The following is a 17,475-nucleotide window of genomic DNA, read 5'->3' as shown; positions in this document are numbered from 1 at the left end:
AGAAGAGATTCTAACCCCGCCACCAAAGGAAGAGGCAAGATATCAAATAGGACAATAACGATGCCCAAGCGTTCAACCATGAGGAGAAAGGAATGAAAGAAGAAGCCTTCTTAAAGTGATTACTGACAACATTTCCCCTACTTGTAACATAGAAACAGGAGGCAGCATGGTTAGATGTTTGCATCAAAAAGAAAAATACAACGCATCTCTACTGGCAATGGTCTATAATGTTTTGTCCCAAATAACGTTTCTCTAACACCAAGCCCCAAAGCTGGTAATCAAGCTATTTCCCTGGGCTTGAATTCAGGGTTCGTTATACCTCTACTCAACAATAGCAGATCGTTGGATGGTTGCCTAAGCAGATCATCAACACCATGCAAGTCCTGATCCTCATCATGCCAACCGAACTGCAAATCAATCAAAGCCCCATGTAAGCATCTCTAAGACACACATATAATCACCACCGTCTTCCATTGATAACTCTGTTAATTCAACTAAGAAATGGGAGAATTGGCCGCCCAGAACGGATGTTGGTATTCCCTATGGCATCAATATACTGCCATTAGTGACAATCACATCCATACCTCTAGGAATCTCAGATGTGAAGAGTTGGTTACTCATCTACCTCTCAAAACTCTATTGCGCTCCAGCAGTAGTAGTAGCTGTTGTTGTGATTCTTTCATAGGCCTGGCATACGTAACCATGCGTCTTCTGACTACATTTTCTGTAAAAACATCAAAATTCCACTTCCAAGGATTTTCGCCATTTTTCCAAAAATGATCTAAATAGGGAAAGTTTGCGCAAGGATTTTGCATTTCCCATTTCTGCAAGTTGCTAGTGGACATACTAAGCAATAGTGAGCCAATAAGGGACTATATATATGCAGACTGATGCATAATGCTAGGTCACATATGCAGAAAGGCGAGTATCTGCAAAAACTTGTATATATTTTTTTGCAACTGAAGCAAGATCCCACTCCTTCTAATTCGGCGTTTCTACTCCCTTGGAGTTTTGATGACGATCCTTCTGTTGGCGTGTTTTCTATCCCACTTGCAAATTCTAGCAGGTCGAGTAAGACTTACAAAACAATGAGTCTACATCGTTCTGTTAACGGAATTCTGCACATTGTTGGGCGAAACGGTGATTTGACTCTAATGAAAGGCAACAGATGGAGACTTATCCTTGTATCTCTTTTTTCCGTACTGTTGTTCACCACACTGCTTAGATGGGATAGTTCATCTACAGCCAGCGAACAAAGCGTCATAGAGCTACCACATGGCCTGCAACCGTACTATAAAGACGTGCTCAAAAAATCGCAAACATTGACGTTCGAAGACAAATGTATTCAATACTTCAAGGGGCTCGAAGACAAGTCTGAGGTTCCAACATTTGCATCGACATGGGTGCTATCACCATCTGAGAAAGCAGCTAACAAAGAAGGTGAGAAAGTCTCGAAGGAAAGTACCTCAAAGCTCACAAGCCAAAGCGAGGATTTGAAGAAGCTTATCACAGATACAAGGGTATATTCTCAATGTTTCATACACTACAACATTTTCGGCAGCAATGGCTGGTCTTTCAGTAAAGGAGGCTCGCAGAAGAATCTCAAGCACCATTTGTCAAACGATTTCGGCATCAAGTTGTTCCCTTGGTGCTCTCAACTGAAAGCACAACTCAAAAGAATTACCAATAATGGGGTATCCTTTGAACACAACGTCCCGGTTCTCGACAAAGATTTTATTGAGCCTGATTTACTGGCTTCGTTCTTCCAGAACTTGAGAAGCTCCAAAAATGGTAGAGGTGTTGTGATTCCTGTGCTTTCAAAGACCGGCTTTGAGAATTCTTTGAGATTGATCAAGCTTTTGAGATTCTTTGCAATTGATGTCCCAGTGCAAATTGTTCATTTGGGTGTGCTTTCTAAAGAGCAAGAGTCTCAATTGCAGTCCGCGATGAACAGAAGAATTGAAACATCTGACCTTCCACTTGAATCTGTGGATTCTATGCCACCAGGGTATGATTTTGGATTCCCACCTTTGACACAGGTGTGGTCTATGGACATATCTGCGACACTGAATTTGGGTTATGGTGACCTCCTTGACAAAAATACTTTCAACGCTGCTGCTTTGTTGTTCACATCATTCAAAGATGCAATTTTGATTGATCCATCAACAGTGCCTACGAAACGACTCTTTGAGATCTTGGATAGTCCTTTATTGAAGAAATACGGTGCATATTTCTTTGGTAACTACAGACTAAGAGACAAAGTGGAGCTCAATGAATTAAAGCTGTTCAAAGAATTGCTACCAAGTGACGTCGATAGAGCCGTTTTTGATATGGAGACTGTCGATCTCAGCTTATTAAATACCACCAGATTCTTTGCAGATTCAAGATCTTACAGCACCTCTAATGACGTTATTTTCCTCGATACAAAGCGGTATACTACTGGGCTACTGATAGCAGTACAGCTGAAATATGCAAAGTTGGAACTCGTGACGAAAGGGCTGAACGGTGATATCAATTGGCTTTCACTTCTATCATCTGGTGCCACTGAAGCGGTCCCTATCCACGATATTCCAGTAGCAGTTGTCGGTGAATTCACCCGTCAAATAAATCGTGAGACCCACAAATCTGTGTCTGAAGAGATTTGTTCGGTTCATAGGGCATATCTTGATTCACTCGATGGTGACCTTCTTCAAAGTGTCTTGTTCTTTACCAATGGTGCTATAAACTGTGATGAAGATGTGGATGTTGAAGAGGAGACTTCTAAAAAGTTCTACAGCTCTTTCAAAAATAAGAATCAATTCCTACGTGCTAGAACAAATCTCATCGACATCATTGTACCTAAACCGCAAGAGCTGGACAAGCAAAACGATTTGGGTGAAGTTGCTGAATTCATCTCGCAAAAGGCTGGGTTATGCGGTGGTACTGCAATGTGTGCCTATAATATTATCGGTGCTCAAAAGGATGAAAAGTACCATTCATTTATCAAAAGCTTCCAAGATAGTGACCGTGTTTTATATGACACTATCTCAAGAGTTTGGTGGGATCTTTAACTTCAATTGAAAACGGGCTTATATAATGTAGGATTTATGAGGTAGTATCTCATACTGTTATTCACTTCTTATAAATGCATTTTAATTGTTATTACATATCAATCGTTCTTCCATGTTCCCTTGAAGTGATGGTGGGTATAATCATCCCTCTCGCCTTTTTTACCACGGAAGAACCTTACAGGTAGGATCAACAAATCGTCGTCGAACAAGACAGGCTCTTCTAGGTATGTGAAGTTCTGCCAGCCCAAAGGTGAAGCTATTGGGTCATATTCATTATGTGTGCTCTCCCTTAGCATGTGGTATCTTATCTTATCCTGTAGATGTAAAGGTCTATTTGGATCAACCATTCCTTCATTGTAGAAGTCCATTCCGTAAAGCTGCTCGCTCCACTTGTAGACCTCATTCATATAATTGAAAACAGTATCTGTGAAGACGGCTGGTCCAGTCCACTCCAATATCGCAGAGAATCTCGATGGCGAGTCGTTGTTAATATTATAAGTCTTTTCGCCAATAGTCAAATTCCCGGATTCTTCGTCGTAGTTGTTCAACGTGGTTTCTGTGATTCTTGCAATCAAATCTCTATAGACTGGATGTCCTCTTTTCGCTTGTAACGTCCATTGGCAAAATTGTAAGCGACGAGGTGTCCAATTTCTTTGCCAATCCAAGTCATCAGAATCTGATTCCACTCCAACAACACATCCAATTTGGTTTTCCCTGTCATATATTGGGTTTTTGTACGTTAGCCAATCTTGTGCATCCAACGTTAAGGAGGTATCAACGTCAGAGTACATACCACCTCTTGCGTATATGACAAGGTATCTCATAAAATCTGCCTGCAAGATAATCTTAGGCAGTTTCTCATAAGCTTGCCACACTTCTGGTACTTCTGCAAACATATCTTTCACCATGTCACTCTGTTCTGAGTTGGCAAACAATGTGTAATTGAAAGAGCCCTTTTCAGGTGCTTCCTGGTCTTTGAAAGTTTGGACGTACTCTTGCAGTTTCTCCTCCAGTTCTTCAAAAATCTTTGTCTTCCAAAGCTGCCAGATATTCTTCTGTAGAGGCTCAGGGCTTTTGGTATAAGGGAATGCCTGAGCTAATCTTGATCTCAAATCTCCCCGTTGGTAAACCTCTTTAACTCTGTAGGCATCTATATCATTATACTTCTTGAGCATAACCTTGGTATTGATCTTCTTGGTGATGGTTGCAAAGTCCTCGGGAGTATTCAAAGTCTCCAATCCAAACTTTGCATGGAAGTTGACGATTAGAACAAGAACCAAAATAGCTATGACGGTTGCTCTCCCGCTGGATCTGAAGCCAAACAAGAATTTTTTCATCTTCAAAATCATGTCTTCTTGTTCCTATCGAACAAAACGACAGCAACGATTGAGAAACCGATTAAAAGAGATGGAATACAAAGTTGAAGGGAGGAGTGGGACGTGACATGGAACAGTTAAACCAAGAGTGAAACAGTCGACAATAAGACACCACCGCATTTCCAAAAAAAAAGTTACATGAGTTACAATTTGCGCCTGACGCAGTAAAGCTGGAATAATATGCGTTGTAATATGCATGTGTATTAATCTGATCCACGCAAAGTTGAGGGTTGCGAAAAGGCTTTGAGTTTTGGCCTAGACTAACCTAGATTTGCACAGGCATGAGTGGCCTCTAAGGTCAGCATTTGAGTAGAAACATAAATGTTGGAGTGCCACAGTCCTCCTTGAACGGCGTATTACGAAGCTTATGTCAAATTTTAAATCCATTTGGTGGTTCTTATGACTAACTTCACAGTTTGGAAAATAACCTCATAAGCAACAACAGATTAACTAAGGAGAGTATATGTAGAATGGTGAATTGCGAGGTCCAGGCGACTGACAATATTGTTTCAAGAAACCCAAAAATTGAGGACGTGGTCTGTTTCAAAGGAAAAGGGAGTATGTGATTTCAACGATTTGTTTATGTCCAGACAGCCTCAAAATGGCAGAACTCTAGGCTCAATACTTTGAGTCCAGCCTCATATGCACGCATAAGTAATATTCTTGCGTGACTAGACCGGGACTATTAGTCTCATCAGCGGAACGGCGGTGCCTTCTAAACTGTATCTCTCTGCATGCCTTTTATAAATGGTGAAATAGTGAGAGCGACCAGGACTGAGTAATGGTGAGTTTACAGTACCATTACTCCGGAAGACCTCTTTTGTTCAACACTAGGGGGACTTTGTAGGTTGTAACGTAGAAGTACTAAAATGCCTGGTTTTCTTCTTAATGTCCTCGAATACTTACCTGGACATCGTGTCAACACCGAAACTCCACAAAGAACTCTGTTTTCTCTTTTCGAATGTTTCTAGTCTTTTGAGGAGAACGTAACTTTGATTGATGGTAGCGCCTTGATCCGTACGCCTACGATGGTTTTAATCATAATTTGAAGTCAGTAGGATCTACCGGATTACTACGTAAGAACACACATTCTATCTACAACGCATTATTTCTTATTGTGAGTTCATTTCTGTCCCCTGGACTATAGCCGCATACAAGGGTAAACGTGAACCCCAATTAGAAAAGTACGGCGTGAAAGGGCAAAACCTGGTGCGGACTAAGGAAGTTGGTCTAAGCAGGTATCACCATACCAATCAAGAGCCTTTTGGCCCTAAGCATAACATGTGAAGAATAGAAATTGCGAAAGATTTGAGACTTGACGTGAACCTTGACCTAGATGTCTCGCAAAATGTCCTTCACTTTTGACTTTTGCAGGAGGCCAAACTTCCTCGAGGCCGGACGAAAACCAAAACATTCATCCCACCAGTATGGGACTAGAGAAAATCCTCAGGTCCTCTTACGATTGAGAGCTACATCCTATCGCCATGTTTATGTTACTTTTGAAGTCAATGACGTGTTGATGTTGACGACGAGTCAGTTGAGTTTCTCGAAGGAAGCTATTTCAGACTCCATATCGTCTCTTTGTGCAATATAAGTCCGTATCGTCCTAATTTACAGTCGCATTATCCTGTTCATATCATGGAGCTGCGTCAAGAGGTATCAGGGGCCCAGGACTAGTCCATCACTGAAGTACGTCTCCTCTCCACAATACACAAGAAGTTGACGGAAAGAGTCATCTGTGATGGCTTAGCAACAAGCATAACTGGCATATGCGTTGGCATATATGCTTCTCATATGTGCATGTTCCAGTGTAGTCGGATCCTCTGACGTTGCTAACACTGGCCGGATATCACTCACATGCTAATGATGCTAGTACAGAGACGTTGCAAGGTGGTAAACCATTTGAGATGTCGTTACTTTTAGTTTGCTCTGTGGATGGTCTAACAAATGGAATCTCCTCCATGGTAAGGAACCTCTGTGCACTGCCCACGGGTTACCGTGCCGTTATCATATACTTAAAAGCATCAATCGATAGTGTGTTTGGTCTAATGGACGCTTGTGGTACTCGTGTGTCAGGAGAATCTCCTATCCAATGGGGAGAAGGAACTACAGAACCGGCTCTGAAGAATTAGACAGGATTTTGTCACTTCAGCTACGTCGGGATATGGAGGAGCAAGACGCTAATACAGATAGCTAAGGAAGTCACTGATGCCTACGGCCACGCCCGAGATTGTTCCACATCACTACAGATGGCTGCTGAAGGACGCATCTAATGGAAAATCGCATTCATAACAATAGGGAGCGTAACCGAGATTGAACTATCACATCACAATTCGATAATGTTCATCCACTTCACAATCTGCCTAAAGCCAATGTTCATCGATTTAAACAGAGTATTATAAGCGGGGCACTACAAAGCTAGAAAAGCAATATATTACTGAAAGAGTTGGCTCATGGGAGACTGTTTTGGGCTTATTGATGTTAGATTTGTAGTTGAAGTCTGTGTGTAGTATGAACCTCAAGTGGTTTTTCTTTTACGCATAATCCATTGTCATGGTGGTATCCATTTAGTAATAAAATAAGCTCGTAGGTTTTTATACTAATCAATTATGGCTTCCTTGGATGTGTGCATGAATAAAACTGGGACAGGCGGTATATATTGGCATCTTGGAGTCGATTTTGACATCACGGGCAATAGCAAATGTGGTATTTTCAGGTATAGCACATGGAAACAGTGCAAAACGTTCCTATGAGTTATCAATTAGCAAAGTAGAAAATGGATTTATAGCGTTTATTAACTCGAAAATCATCGCAGAAATAATTACAACAGATGATGCCCCACTGTATTGCGATTTATAACTTGTTTAATATTTGTTCAATCTTTTTATTTCAAATTTACCATATTCAGTTTCAATAGGAACTTTTAATATATGACAACAATCGTAAACAGGAATATACAAACCATATTATAATTTCCTCAACCACCGCATTAACTATAGGCCATCGCGTTCTTATCAAATACTCATACCACCAGAAGCCTCGTCAGATACGTCATCTACTCATAACCATAAGAACAATATCATTAAACCTCCAACACATACAAACAACACCATCACCATAAACATCCCAACACCAGTTGTGCCCCTAGAGATGAGATTGTTTAGAAACATCCCAACACCAGATTACCAGGCTTCTCACCAAGGCTCATCGAAATACCAAATTATCCTAGGCTTTAACGACGGAAATTGACACACAACCTGTTCTTGTTGCTTCACAAATCATCTTTCCATGTTGTTCATTCGCCTGGATTGACCTGCTGAAGTGCAAACGCTTCTATTGAGCTACCTGTTGTGCGACCTGTTGAGTGAAGCGATTGGACACAACATCAACCTACTTCTGTCCATTCGTCGGTTCTTACATATAGTAAAGTGTGACGGATTTGTGTCTTCTAATGATGTTGGTAGGAAGGTTATATTCCTGTGCAAATTGTCCATTCTCATGTTCTTTCAACTAATTAAGAATCAGGGCTATGGTCTGCGTTGAACGATAAGTGCAAGCAGATTTCATTTCAGCTAAACTTCTAGATTCCTCGCAACATTATTTCAACTATGATTTCCCACCTCTCAAGCAGGCATGGACGGTGGCTTTCTCAGTGGCATTGGACTCTGGTTATGACGATCTTCTCGACAAGCATTCATTTAGTGCTGCTGCCTTATTATTCACCTCGTTCAAAGATGCAATCCTGATCGAACCATCAAAGTTGCCTACAAAGAGGCGTCTTGACATTTCCCACAATCCGTTGTTGAAAAAGTACGGTACTTACTTCTTTGATAATTACAAACTGATAACCAAAGTGCAACTACAGGAATTGGTGCTTTTCAAGGATTTAATACTCAATGATGTTGATAAGATAGTCTTTGATATGGAAACTGTCGATCTGTCTTTGATGAACTCAACGAGGTTCCTTCGGAACTCAAGGCTGTACAGTACTTCCAACAACGTTATCGTCCTCGACTCAAAGTTTCACACCACCGGGTTTTCAATCGCAATACAGTTAGTACTCTCAAAGTTAGAAATTGCAACTGAGAACCTAAGAGTCGATACGACTTGGCCCTCGCTTGCATGGTCAGGTGTGATTAAAGCAATTCCAGTCCACAGTATTCCAGTTGGTGTCGTTGGTGTATTCAATTGAAAATTAAACCATATTGCTCTCAAATCCCGTGCTAAGGAGACCGGCTCTGTTCATAGAGTATACCTTGATTCTCTTGATGGAATGCTTTCCCAGAGCGTTCTCTTTATTACAGACGGTGGCGCCAATTGTGATTCTAATGCCAAAACAACACATGGAACGTCCGACGTTCTTTCCAACAAGAAATATCTCAAGTCTAGGACGGAATTCCATGATGTGATTGTCCCTAAATCACAGGAACAAGGCAAAAGTGACTTGGACGAAGCTGCTGAGTTCATTACAAAAGAAACTAGGCACTGTGGCAATACTGTAATTTGTGCCTATGATGTGATTGGTGGTGAACAGGACGAGTGTTACCATTTGCACCAGAATTCACACTTCACGACGGTCACATGCACAATATCACCTGAGAAGTATGGCTGGTAGGAATGATACTTAGCCACGTGAGCTCGTCTTAGAAGCGAGTACAGGCCTCTGTACCATTGATACACCATTTTTGCCAATCCTTCTTTCTGGTGGAGGATCTCATTTGGTATACACGTGCAGTAATTAAGGCACCGCACTTCTACAACACCACACTGATTCACAGCACTCTAACTGCAGGCAAATACAACCAAACGTATATCCTTTCCTGTTTCTCGTTAACAGTGTAGCTGCTCTACATACTGACCCCCCCATATGATCATCCAACTCGCCTGTGTCACTGCTACACTACTACAGCACCCATATCGCCAAACTCTCCTCATCAAATCACAACACACTGTTATAACAAACCAAAACTTTAGTATATCTCTGACAGCTGAAGATCTCTCGAAAGATTTACAAGCTCTCAGACTAATCAACTAGCCATTCCAAGCCCCAGGGACTCAGCATGCGGTCACGTGATGATCTGACGCAGGATGATGAGCTGTGTGTGCCTGGAGAGAGCGTCGTAGATTCCCCACAGACTGTACACGGCCCACTAGCCTCAGCAACTGTAAGGCATACTCAATTAGGATCAGAAGATGAGAAATCTCATCACCATACGCAGCACAAGGTACCGTTTGAGCAAAAAGTGAGCAAAGTGATGCTAGAACCAGCTGAAACGGGCAGACAGCCAACGAACACCCGATTGTAGGCTCGTACCGTTAAAGCCTACAAACGGTATAATGTGGATCGCGCGCGTGCGCAGGAAAAGTGAACTGGCCAGCTGGCAACCAAAAGTTTGTTTATCAACACGGCAAAGGAGCAGCAGTGGAGACAAATAGCTCAGGGGCCAGAAATGGATGCGTATCTTAATACCAACATAAGGCTACGTATCACCGAGCAGTCTAAGCGAATAGGTGACAGCAAGGTGGCGCAACTTGTCAAGAGTTACAACTGGCGAAAGAATAAGTCTGCTACCGCATTCTTAGTGGTTGTTGGTTTAGTACTCGTGTTGTTATCGTGGCGTCCCTCCGTGTCACAGTTGTTTACAGATGATAGGTCTTTTGATGTGACCAAAGGGTGGTATAACAATAACTATGACAATGTTGCTCGAAGTCATTCAGGTCTTAATTCGAAATGCATCGATTTCTTTACAACAGCGGATGGCTCTATCAATGCTGGCGGTAGTTTATCGTCAGAGATGACCATTTCTGATATCAGGGTCTTTATGGAGTGCTTTGTGACCAATCCTCATAGTGCCAAAGGTGACTTTTTGGCTGTGGCGAAGGAGATCAAGCGTACAATGTTGCAGTGGTCGACAGATTCTTTGCCTGTTTACAAGAAGTTAGGGAAGAAGTTCCCAGAGGCCTCAATTCCCTCTATAAGATCGGGTGCAAAGATTTCCAGCAACCCATGGCAGTCTACTCTCTACACGTTGTACCACTCTTTTAACGGTAAGGGAATTGTGATTCCTATCAAATCTCAGAGTGATGTGCAGGACGTTGTTAAGATGGCCAAAGTTTTGAGAGCTCTGAAGGTCAAGTATCCAGTGCAAATTGTCTATGCGGAGAGTCTCGATTCACAAGATGAGGTCGACTTGCGCAATGCCTTTATGTCAAATATAGAGCCTTTAGAAGGAAGCACCATTCGGGACTTTCCTCCAATTAAAGATGTCTGGACGGTTGATATCGGAAATATGGTTAGAGACCCTCTTAAGGGTGCTATGAACAACGACGACGGTAAGCTTTGGTATTTGGCTGCAATCGCATTCTCATCGTTCGAAGATGTGATACTCTTAGATAAATCTGTGGTGCCAATGTCCAAAAAACTGTTTAAAAAGCTCGAATCCAGAGAGTACCGCTCAACAGGGTCCTACTTCTTCCCAAGCTTGAGACTGGATAAAGAAGTGGAGGTTCTTGAGTTCAACGCACTCGAGAAATGGTTCCCATCAGGACAAGACAGTAGAATATTTGGAATGAATAGAGTTGGTAATGCGGTTTTGAACAGCACAAGAATCTTTGGTGAGAGAAGAGCCCAAGAGGTTGCATCTGATGTCATCATGCTGAACAAGAAGAAGCACTTTACCGGATTGGTAATAGCGATGACGCTCATATCGAAGGGCTCGAGTAAGACGTTACAAGATGACATGGTATGGATAGGATCGTTGGTTGACGGTTCGACATCTTCCTTGTACAAGCATCCGATACCCGCTGGAATTGTTGGCTCATTCACAAAAAACATCAACAGGAAAACCCACAAGCCTAGAGCTAAGGAGATCTGTTCAAGACACCGTATACATTTCGACTCTTTAGAAGAGAACGGCAAGGAGAACGTTCTGTTCATTACAAATGGTGTGAGGAATTGCGATGTAAAGAGAAGAAAACTTGGGAAGGATATTAACATGAAGTACTACACTTCTTTCAACAAAGATGAGCGCAAATTGGAAGAACACTTCCAGTCCCGTATCGACTTCAACGCATCCATCATTCCCTTAAGGCAGGAAATCAAAGTGGAAAGCAGTATACTCGAGTCCCCATCTTCTCTTGTGAAAGCTAAGATGTGCAACAAGAGCTTTTGGTGCGCTTATGATTCGGCTGGGGGTAGCCTGGAGGACGAGTTCCGCTCTGATGTTATATACTTCTCTGAGGAAGAGGCTAAAAGGCTTGAGGACATTGCTGATCTACTTATGTAAGCTATTTTGTAATTCTATGATTTGTTGTATGACATACTGTCACTACTGCGGTATGAATCTGTGGTGTCTTATCTGTAGTTTTGGAAGCCATGCTGCCAACGATGGTGGGCAGAGTGCGGTGTTAGTAACCTCATCTTTTCCCATCTTAGGCTTAGAACACCATGCACAAAGAGTAGAAAAAAGAGTTATGATGCAGACAAAAACTCTCACGTTTGCACAGTCTCTTGATCCGGAACTAAGAGCTGAAGGCCATACTACTTGACTGGTGGTGGAGTTGTAGAGTGACGCCAAGGTTGCCTAGCCTGGGATTGGTAACATGTGTTTCTCTCAGCCAAAGTAAAACAGCCCTTTTAAACCTTCCAGCAGGTAGGTTCCATATTCCCAAGATCCCGGGCAACCATTCATTCGCATCGAACGCTATTTCCTAGTTGGGAAAGTGAGTTTTTTTCTTGCGTCTCCCCCTGCATGTATGCTGCTGCCTTTTCAGGAAAAGGTCTGTATGTGAACTCTAACTCAGAATACTTACACACTGCTAGGTTCCATTGCATAGACTTGGAGATTGAAAATCATTTGGCTCTGAATCATGCAATGGCTTTGAATTCAGAACCACAATTCCGTAACGTTCTTCTAATCTCACTGTTCTGTAGAAGCACAATCAATTCTTGTAATACCTGTCGGATGTAGTTTACCGACCTGTCTTTCAAGTAGAACCATTAGAGATCGTTAGACGGTGTTTTTACAACCGCTCCTTCTCAACCAGCCCGAGCTGAAGCGTCTTACCATAGATATGGACGGTGGAGCTCCCGATCCGCGATAACCCAGGAAACCCTTATTGAAGACTGCGAAGCCTCCTTTCCCCTACTAGCTTGCATGCACATATCTACCTAATAAGACCAGCTACATGAAACCGATCCACCATCGCTAATTATAGCAAGCCACCACCAAATTGCTGGCGAGCTGCGAGTGTCTGATTTTGGCTGGCCACATTCATTTTCAATTTTTCCGCACTTCAACTGCAACAACAGTATGCATAGGCCCACAGTGCACACGCCCACAGTACGCATGGGCCCACAGTGTACAGGCCCACATTGCACAGGGGTATTTGAAATTAGTAATATAGCGAGGTGAGTGGCTGACTTTGGCGGTACCAATTATGATTTGAATTAGCCGAAAAAAGAGCCAGTTAAAGGAGGCGAAAGGAGTTTATTCCAGCAAAAATACATGCAGTGGAATTGTACACAAGGGAGTAGATCGTTATGTGGAATATCATGTAATCATACGTGTTGCGTTTGTTGATTGCTATGAAAGGACTACTGGAAACGATATGATAATAAACTACTGAGCTGAATAAGGCCTTCTATGTGTAGTGTGAGCCCCCCTGATGCAACAATCCAAGTTGGTAAAAAGAATCACCGATTCCAAAAAAAGAAATGCTCATCGTTAGATTGAACGGACTTGTCTGTATCTGAGATCTGTTGCTATTACTAATTTCCTGAAACAGGAGAATGAAAAGGCTCCATACTCCAACCCCTTTCAAAAATTGCTTTATTGTGCTTGGATGATCAATCATATGCAGATTGAAAACACTCACCAGATCTTTCCAGTTTGCCATAGCGTTTTGAGATCTGCAAGCAATTCAAAGGATGGAAAATATTGAAGATAGTGGATTTCTTTCAACAGACCAAAAAAACAAGAACAGATGGTTAGACCCTGTTCGAACTTGGTCTTTAGGAGCCATCGGTGACCTTACGATAACTTTTATTGTTGTTATCATTGTGATTTATTGTGAGTATTACTTCCCTTATTATACATCGTGATGCGTCAGTATTTATGCGAAGTGTATAATTTGTAGCAACAAGACCAAGATAACTCTATTGGCATATTGGCAAACAGTTTAACACAACATGTATAAGGTTGAGTAAGTGTTGAAAGTTTAACCTTAACTGTTATTTTATAAATAGAGCTATGAAAGGAAGTCATGGGTTAGCAGGATAGAATCGTATAAAAAGGATGGAAAGATCGCTTCTCAGATGAAGTCGTTTTAACCGCTATAACTTTTAATCACATCTAAAAAGGTAGTTTATTGAACAATCGCTCGCTATGGTTTCTTTCAACACTTTTGCTTACGCTGCCTTCGCAGCTGTTGCTTCTGCTCAATGGACCAACAGTTCTTCTTCAGAATTGCCATCCTCTAGTGAGAGTTTCATAATCTCCTCCTCTTCCTCCAGTGCTGCTGAAAGTACTCCATACATCACTGGTTACATTGGTGAGGAGGGATCTCCAGTCTTTGAGATTGTCGTTCCAGGCTCTCTTGGACCATGGACTGGTGTCGAAGTTTCAGGATCAAATGATGATACTGCTTACGTCTTTGACTCTGTTGACATCGCCATCTCTGATGAAACTGTCAGCGCCGGTACCACTACTGACGACACTTTCGCAGGTGCTTACTTCAACGCTATTCTCAATGAAGATGACTTGATCTTCCTTATTTATGCCACTGCTACTGGTGGTAACCCATACAGCATTTCTGCCACTCTTTCTGTCTCCACAGCAGACCAGAAGCTGGTAAAGAGAGCTGTTACCACTTATGATTTGAGTTTCACTATTGAAGATGATGCTTCAAGCATTTCAAGTGCTCCAGTCACCTCTACCACTACAGAGGAGGATATTTCCACAACTGTTGTCACTATCACTTCTTGTTCGGATGATAAGTGCACTGAGACCCCTGTTACCACTGGTGTCACTGTTGTTACCACCACCATTGCTGGTGTTGTCACCGAGTACACGACTTACTGCCCATTGTCCACTGAAACTGTCACAGAGACTGCTGCGGAGACAACTGTTGTAACCATTACGTCTTGTGCTGAGGATAAGTGCACTCCTGTCGTTGTTACTACTGGTGTGACCATTGTAACCAAGACTGAGGGAGGCGTTGTCACTGAGTACACCACTTACTGTCCACTCACTACTACGGTCACTCAAAAGCCAACTCCAACTCCTGCCCCAGTTGTTTACACCACCAAGACCATTGTGAAGCCAGCTCCAACAAGCGCTGTTGTCACTGTTACTACGTGCGAGGAGGAATGTCACACTGTTCCAGTCACAACAGGTGTCACTGTTATCACAAAGACAGAAGGCGGAGTTCCAACTGAATACACCACATACTGTCCATTATCTACAACTGTTGTTGTTACCCAACCAGTCGGTCCTGCCCCAACTGAAGGTAAGACCACTGTTGTTGAAACAACTACTCCAGCAGGTAAAACAGAAGCTACTGTGACAACAAAGACTTCGACACTAGCAGCTCCAGAGACTGAAGCCCCAAAGACCGAAGCTCCAGAGACCACCAAGGCTCCAACTGTTGAGACCACCGTTGTCACAACTCCAGTTGCTACGGCTCCAGCTGCTACCGTTTCTACATTCGAAGGTGCTGCTGCCAACTTGAGAACAGGCTCTGCTTTGGTATTGGGCTCTATTCTTTTGTTGCTATTTTAAATTTCAGTGCTGAAATTATTTCTTTGCGAGCTTCTCTGTGCCTAAATTGACACTGTGTTTCATTAGCTCATTTTATTCTTCGCTATCTTGTCTGAAAGACATTTTACTTCTAAACCAATCACCACTTTATTTGGATTCTTATCTGTGCTAGTTAAACCTCAATTCTGAGACCTTATGGGTGAATCAACCTTTGATCCAAGAGCATCTCTTATGAGCGGAATCAATGCGCCCTGACTGCCATTAATTTCTTCGTCATGTATGTTGTATCATGATATTATATATACATATTTCCAACTATTTTACTTCTAGGTTGGATATTTCATAGTCATTTCTCCAAACAAGTTTAACTTTTGTAGGATTGAGGCGTGAAGGAGTTTCTAGTTTAAAAGGAATCAACATTAGTATTCAAATGTAATTAACTGTTGTGTATACGAGCGGAAAATCCTTTGCTCAATAGCGGAATTGGCTCATGTTACAAGGTTAGATGCAAATTCCCATAACACGAGTTACAGTAAGGAGGGTCCAAGAAAGTTGAAATGAAAAAGAAGACTGAAACTAGTCAAAGGTTACCGATTTTAAATGAGCTTTGGCAATTGGTGCAGGGCGAAAGTACATCACCATAAGTTCAGCATGGTCAACTCTCAAAACCACCTATGTATGGATGATGCAATTCGAAGAAATACAACAATCGAAATGCAGGGTAAACCATCGATGGCTTGCTGACGCGTGGATCATGAATCGTTACCATTTCAAGCCAACTATTCAACAAGTACCGTCCACGTGATAGACGCCTGCACCAAGATTAAAAATCGTTCATTTCCCGATAATGAAATAAGATCGTTTCACATCATGGCCATCATTTCCGTCTCATATGCGTATTAACGTACTGCATTGCTGTAGGCTTAGAAAATATCCCAAGCCTCTAGAGGAGATTGATGCCTTGTGAGGCTGGAGTTCATAACAACTCGATTGGCCACCGTGTCGCTGGGTTCAGTCTGCAGTTGTATATTTATCCTGTTTAGGAGCGTACAACTTTGCATAAGTCAAAAACAGGTATATAAATCACAAGTGTAATGATGAGATGCCATGATGGCCTACTTCGCTAGGGGTAACGAGCAGCGAAGCTTAAAACGTATCATGAATAATATCGTATAGTCCCATGTCCTGGAATCCCAGATGGAAGGTGGGCACCACATAGATGCACATATTTGTTATGGATTCATTGCAGGCTTGCAGATTGATGATGCATTATGAAAATTTTCAATCATGGAAATCACTCAGTTTTAGCCAGTCCTTCAACAACATTAACATAGACGATAGAACTTAAGGACAAGTAAGGAGGAGAAACAGAAGCCCAGACTGCGAAGTTATGGTCCATAAAATATCTGCCATGTTCATAGGACCGATTCACAGTTGCAGCTTTTTGTAAGTAGAGATCTTTGCTTGTGGTTGCTTTCTTTTCCGTCCTGATTGCACAGAGACCGATCAACAATAAGCTCCCCTATTATTCTTCCAGAGAGGTTTGTAGAATCAAAGTTACTACTGTAGAATACGTGAGCGAGATTTATGTAGATTATATATATACATTATTAGTATTATAGCTACATTTGGTACTTGGCCCGAAGCTAGGATGATTGATGACAACTCTGTTCTAAGTAAGATTGTATGCGTGGAGTTGAAAGTTGCACCAATATTACACTTGTGAATTGGTACTGAAATTAGGTTAACGACTTACACCTTTAACCAACGAATCTAAGACAGATCATGTTGATCAATTCGGTATATATCTGTATACAATCGATCCAGGTAGCATCATATACTTCCTCCGTACAGTTACTCTATTTGTGAGTTGGGTCTTTGGGAGGAGTCAGGAGAGTTACTGCTCCGCTTCCAAAGGCTGACTCTAAGGTAGTACATACACAGAGTGATGCACAGCTATGCTACAACATGAAATCTGTACATCAGCATATTTACATTTTCTTGCATCGTCTCCTTCCGGATTGGAGCGGCGGAAGGTATTCTTGAAGTTTGCAAGCTGGAGGGTTGCAAACTTTGATTCATTTTAAGAAGCATGTGGCTAGTGGTTTTCATCCCATCTACTACGTAAACCAGTTGATAACTGCTCTTTACGGATATGTTCGAGATATTTATGCGGGAGTTGAGGAGCCCTCTGCACGGATCAGGGATTATGTAAATAAATATGTAGAAACTGTACATTAATCCCGCCACTTACACTTTTTACCCAGAACTCTCAGTCCAGCCCACATA

At 42.0% G+C, this 17,475-nt stretch overlaps 5 protein-coding genes across 5 annotated transcripts; 4 read left to right on the top strand and 1 right to left on the bottom strand.

The window, feature by feature from the left end:
* Positions 1–1,088: 1,088 nt before the first annotated feature.
* On the top strand, positions 1,089–3,050 carry CYBJADRAFT_170164 (uncharacterized protein; the record flags this gene model as incomplete). Its single annotated transcript, XM_020216091.1, has 1 exon — positions 1,089–3,050. One exon carries the CDS (start codon positions 1,089–1,091, stop codon positions 3,048–3,050), a length of 1,962 nt encoding a protein of 653 aa, XP_020072730.1.
* On the bottom strand, positions 2,750–4,439 carry CYBJADRAFT_165119 (uncharacterized protein). Its single transcript, XM_020213901.1, has one exon. The coding sequence runs from the start codon at positions 4,397–4,399 to the stop codon at positions 3,149–3,151; it is 1,251 nt and encodes a 416-aa protein (XP_020072729.1). The 5' UTR covers positions 4,400–4,439; the 3' UTR covers positions 2,750–3,148.
* A 2,596-nt stretch (positions 4,440–7,035) lies between these two features.
* On the top strand, positions 7,036–9,041 carry CYBJADRAFT_170162 (uncharacterized protein; the record flags this gene model as incomplete). The annotated part of the gene is made up of 3 exons (XM_020216090.1): positions 7,036–7,050; positions 8,058–8,591; positions 8,655–9,041. 3 exons carry the CDS (start codon positions 7,036–7,038, stop codon positions 9,039–9,041), a joined length of 936 nt encoding a protein of 311 aa, XP_020072728.1.
* A 604-nt stretch (positions 9,042–9,645) lies between these two features.
* CYBJADRAFT_165116 (uncharacterized protein) lies at positions 9,646–11,785 on the top strand. Its single transcript, XM_020213900.1, has one exon. The coding sequence runs from the start codon at positions 9,877–9,879 to the stop codon at positions 11,710–11,712; it is 1,836 nt and encodes a 611-aa protein (XP_020072727.1). The 5' UTR covers positions 9,646–9,876; the 3' UTR covers positions 11,713–11,785.
* A 1,783-nt stretch (positions 11,786–13,568) lies between these two features.
* CYBJADRAFT_372 (uncharacterized protein) lies at positions 13,569–15,616 on the top strand. The gene is made up of 3 exons (XM_020217680.1): positions 13,569–14,449; positions 14,822–14,888; positions 15,197–15,616. Exons 1-3 carry the CDS (start codon positions 13,813–13,815, stop codon positions 15,255–15,257), a joined length of 765 nt encoding a protein of 254 aa, XP_020072726.1. The 5' UTR covers positions 13,569–13,812; the 3' UTR covers positions 15,258–15,616.
* The last annotated feature ends 1,859 nt before the right edge of the window (positions 15,617–17,475 follow it).

This window comes from Cyberlindnera jadinii (genome assembly GCF_001661405.1).
Source record: "Cyberlindnera jadinii NRRL Y-1542 unplaced genomic scaffold CYBJAscaffold_1, whole genome shotgun sequence".
In the NCBI taxonomy this organism is placed as follows: domain Eukaryota; kingdom Fungi; phylum Ascomycota; class Saccharomycetes; order Phaffomycetales; family Wickerhamomycetaceae; genus Williopsis; species Williopsis jadinii.
The sequence above is the reverse complement of the archived record's forward strand: the minus strand, read 5'-3'. Positions and strand labels throughout refer to the sequence as shown.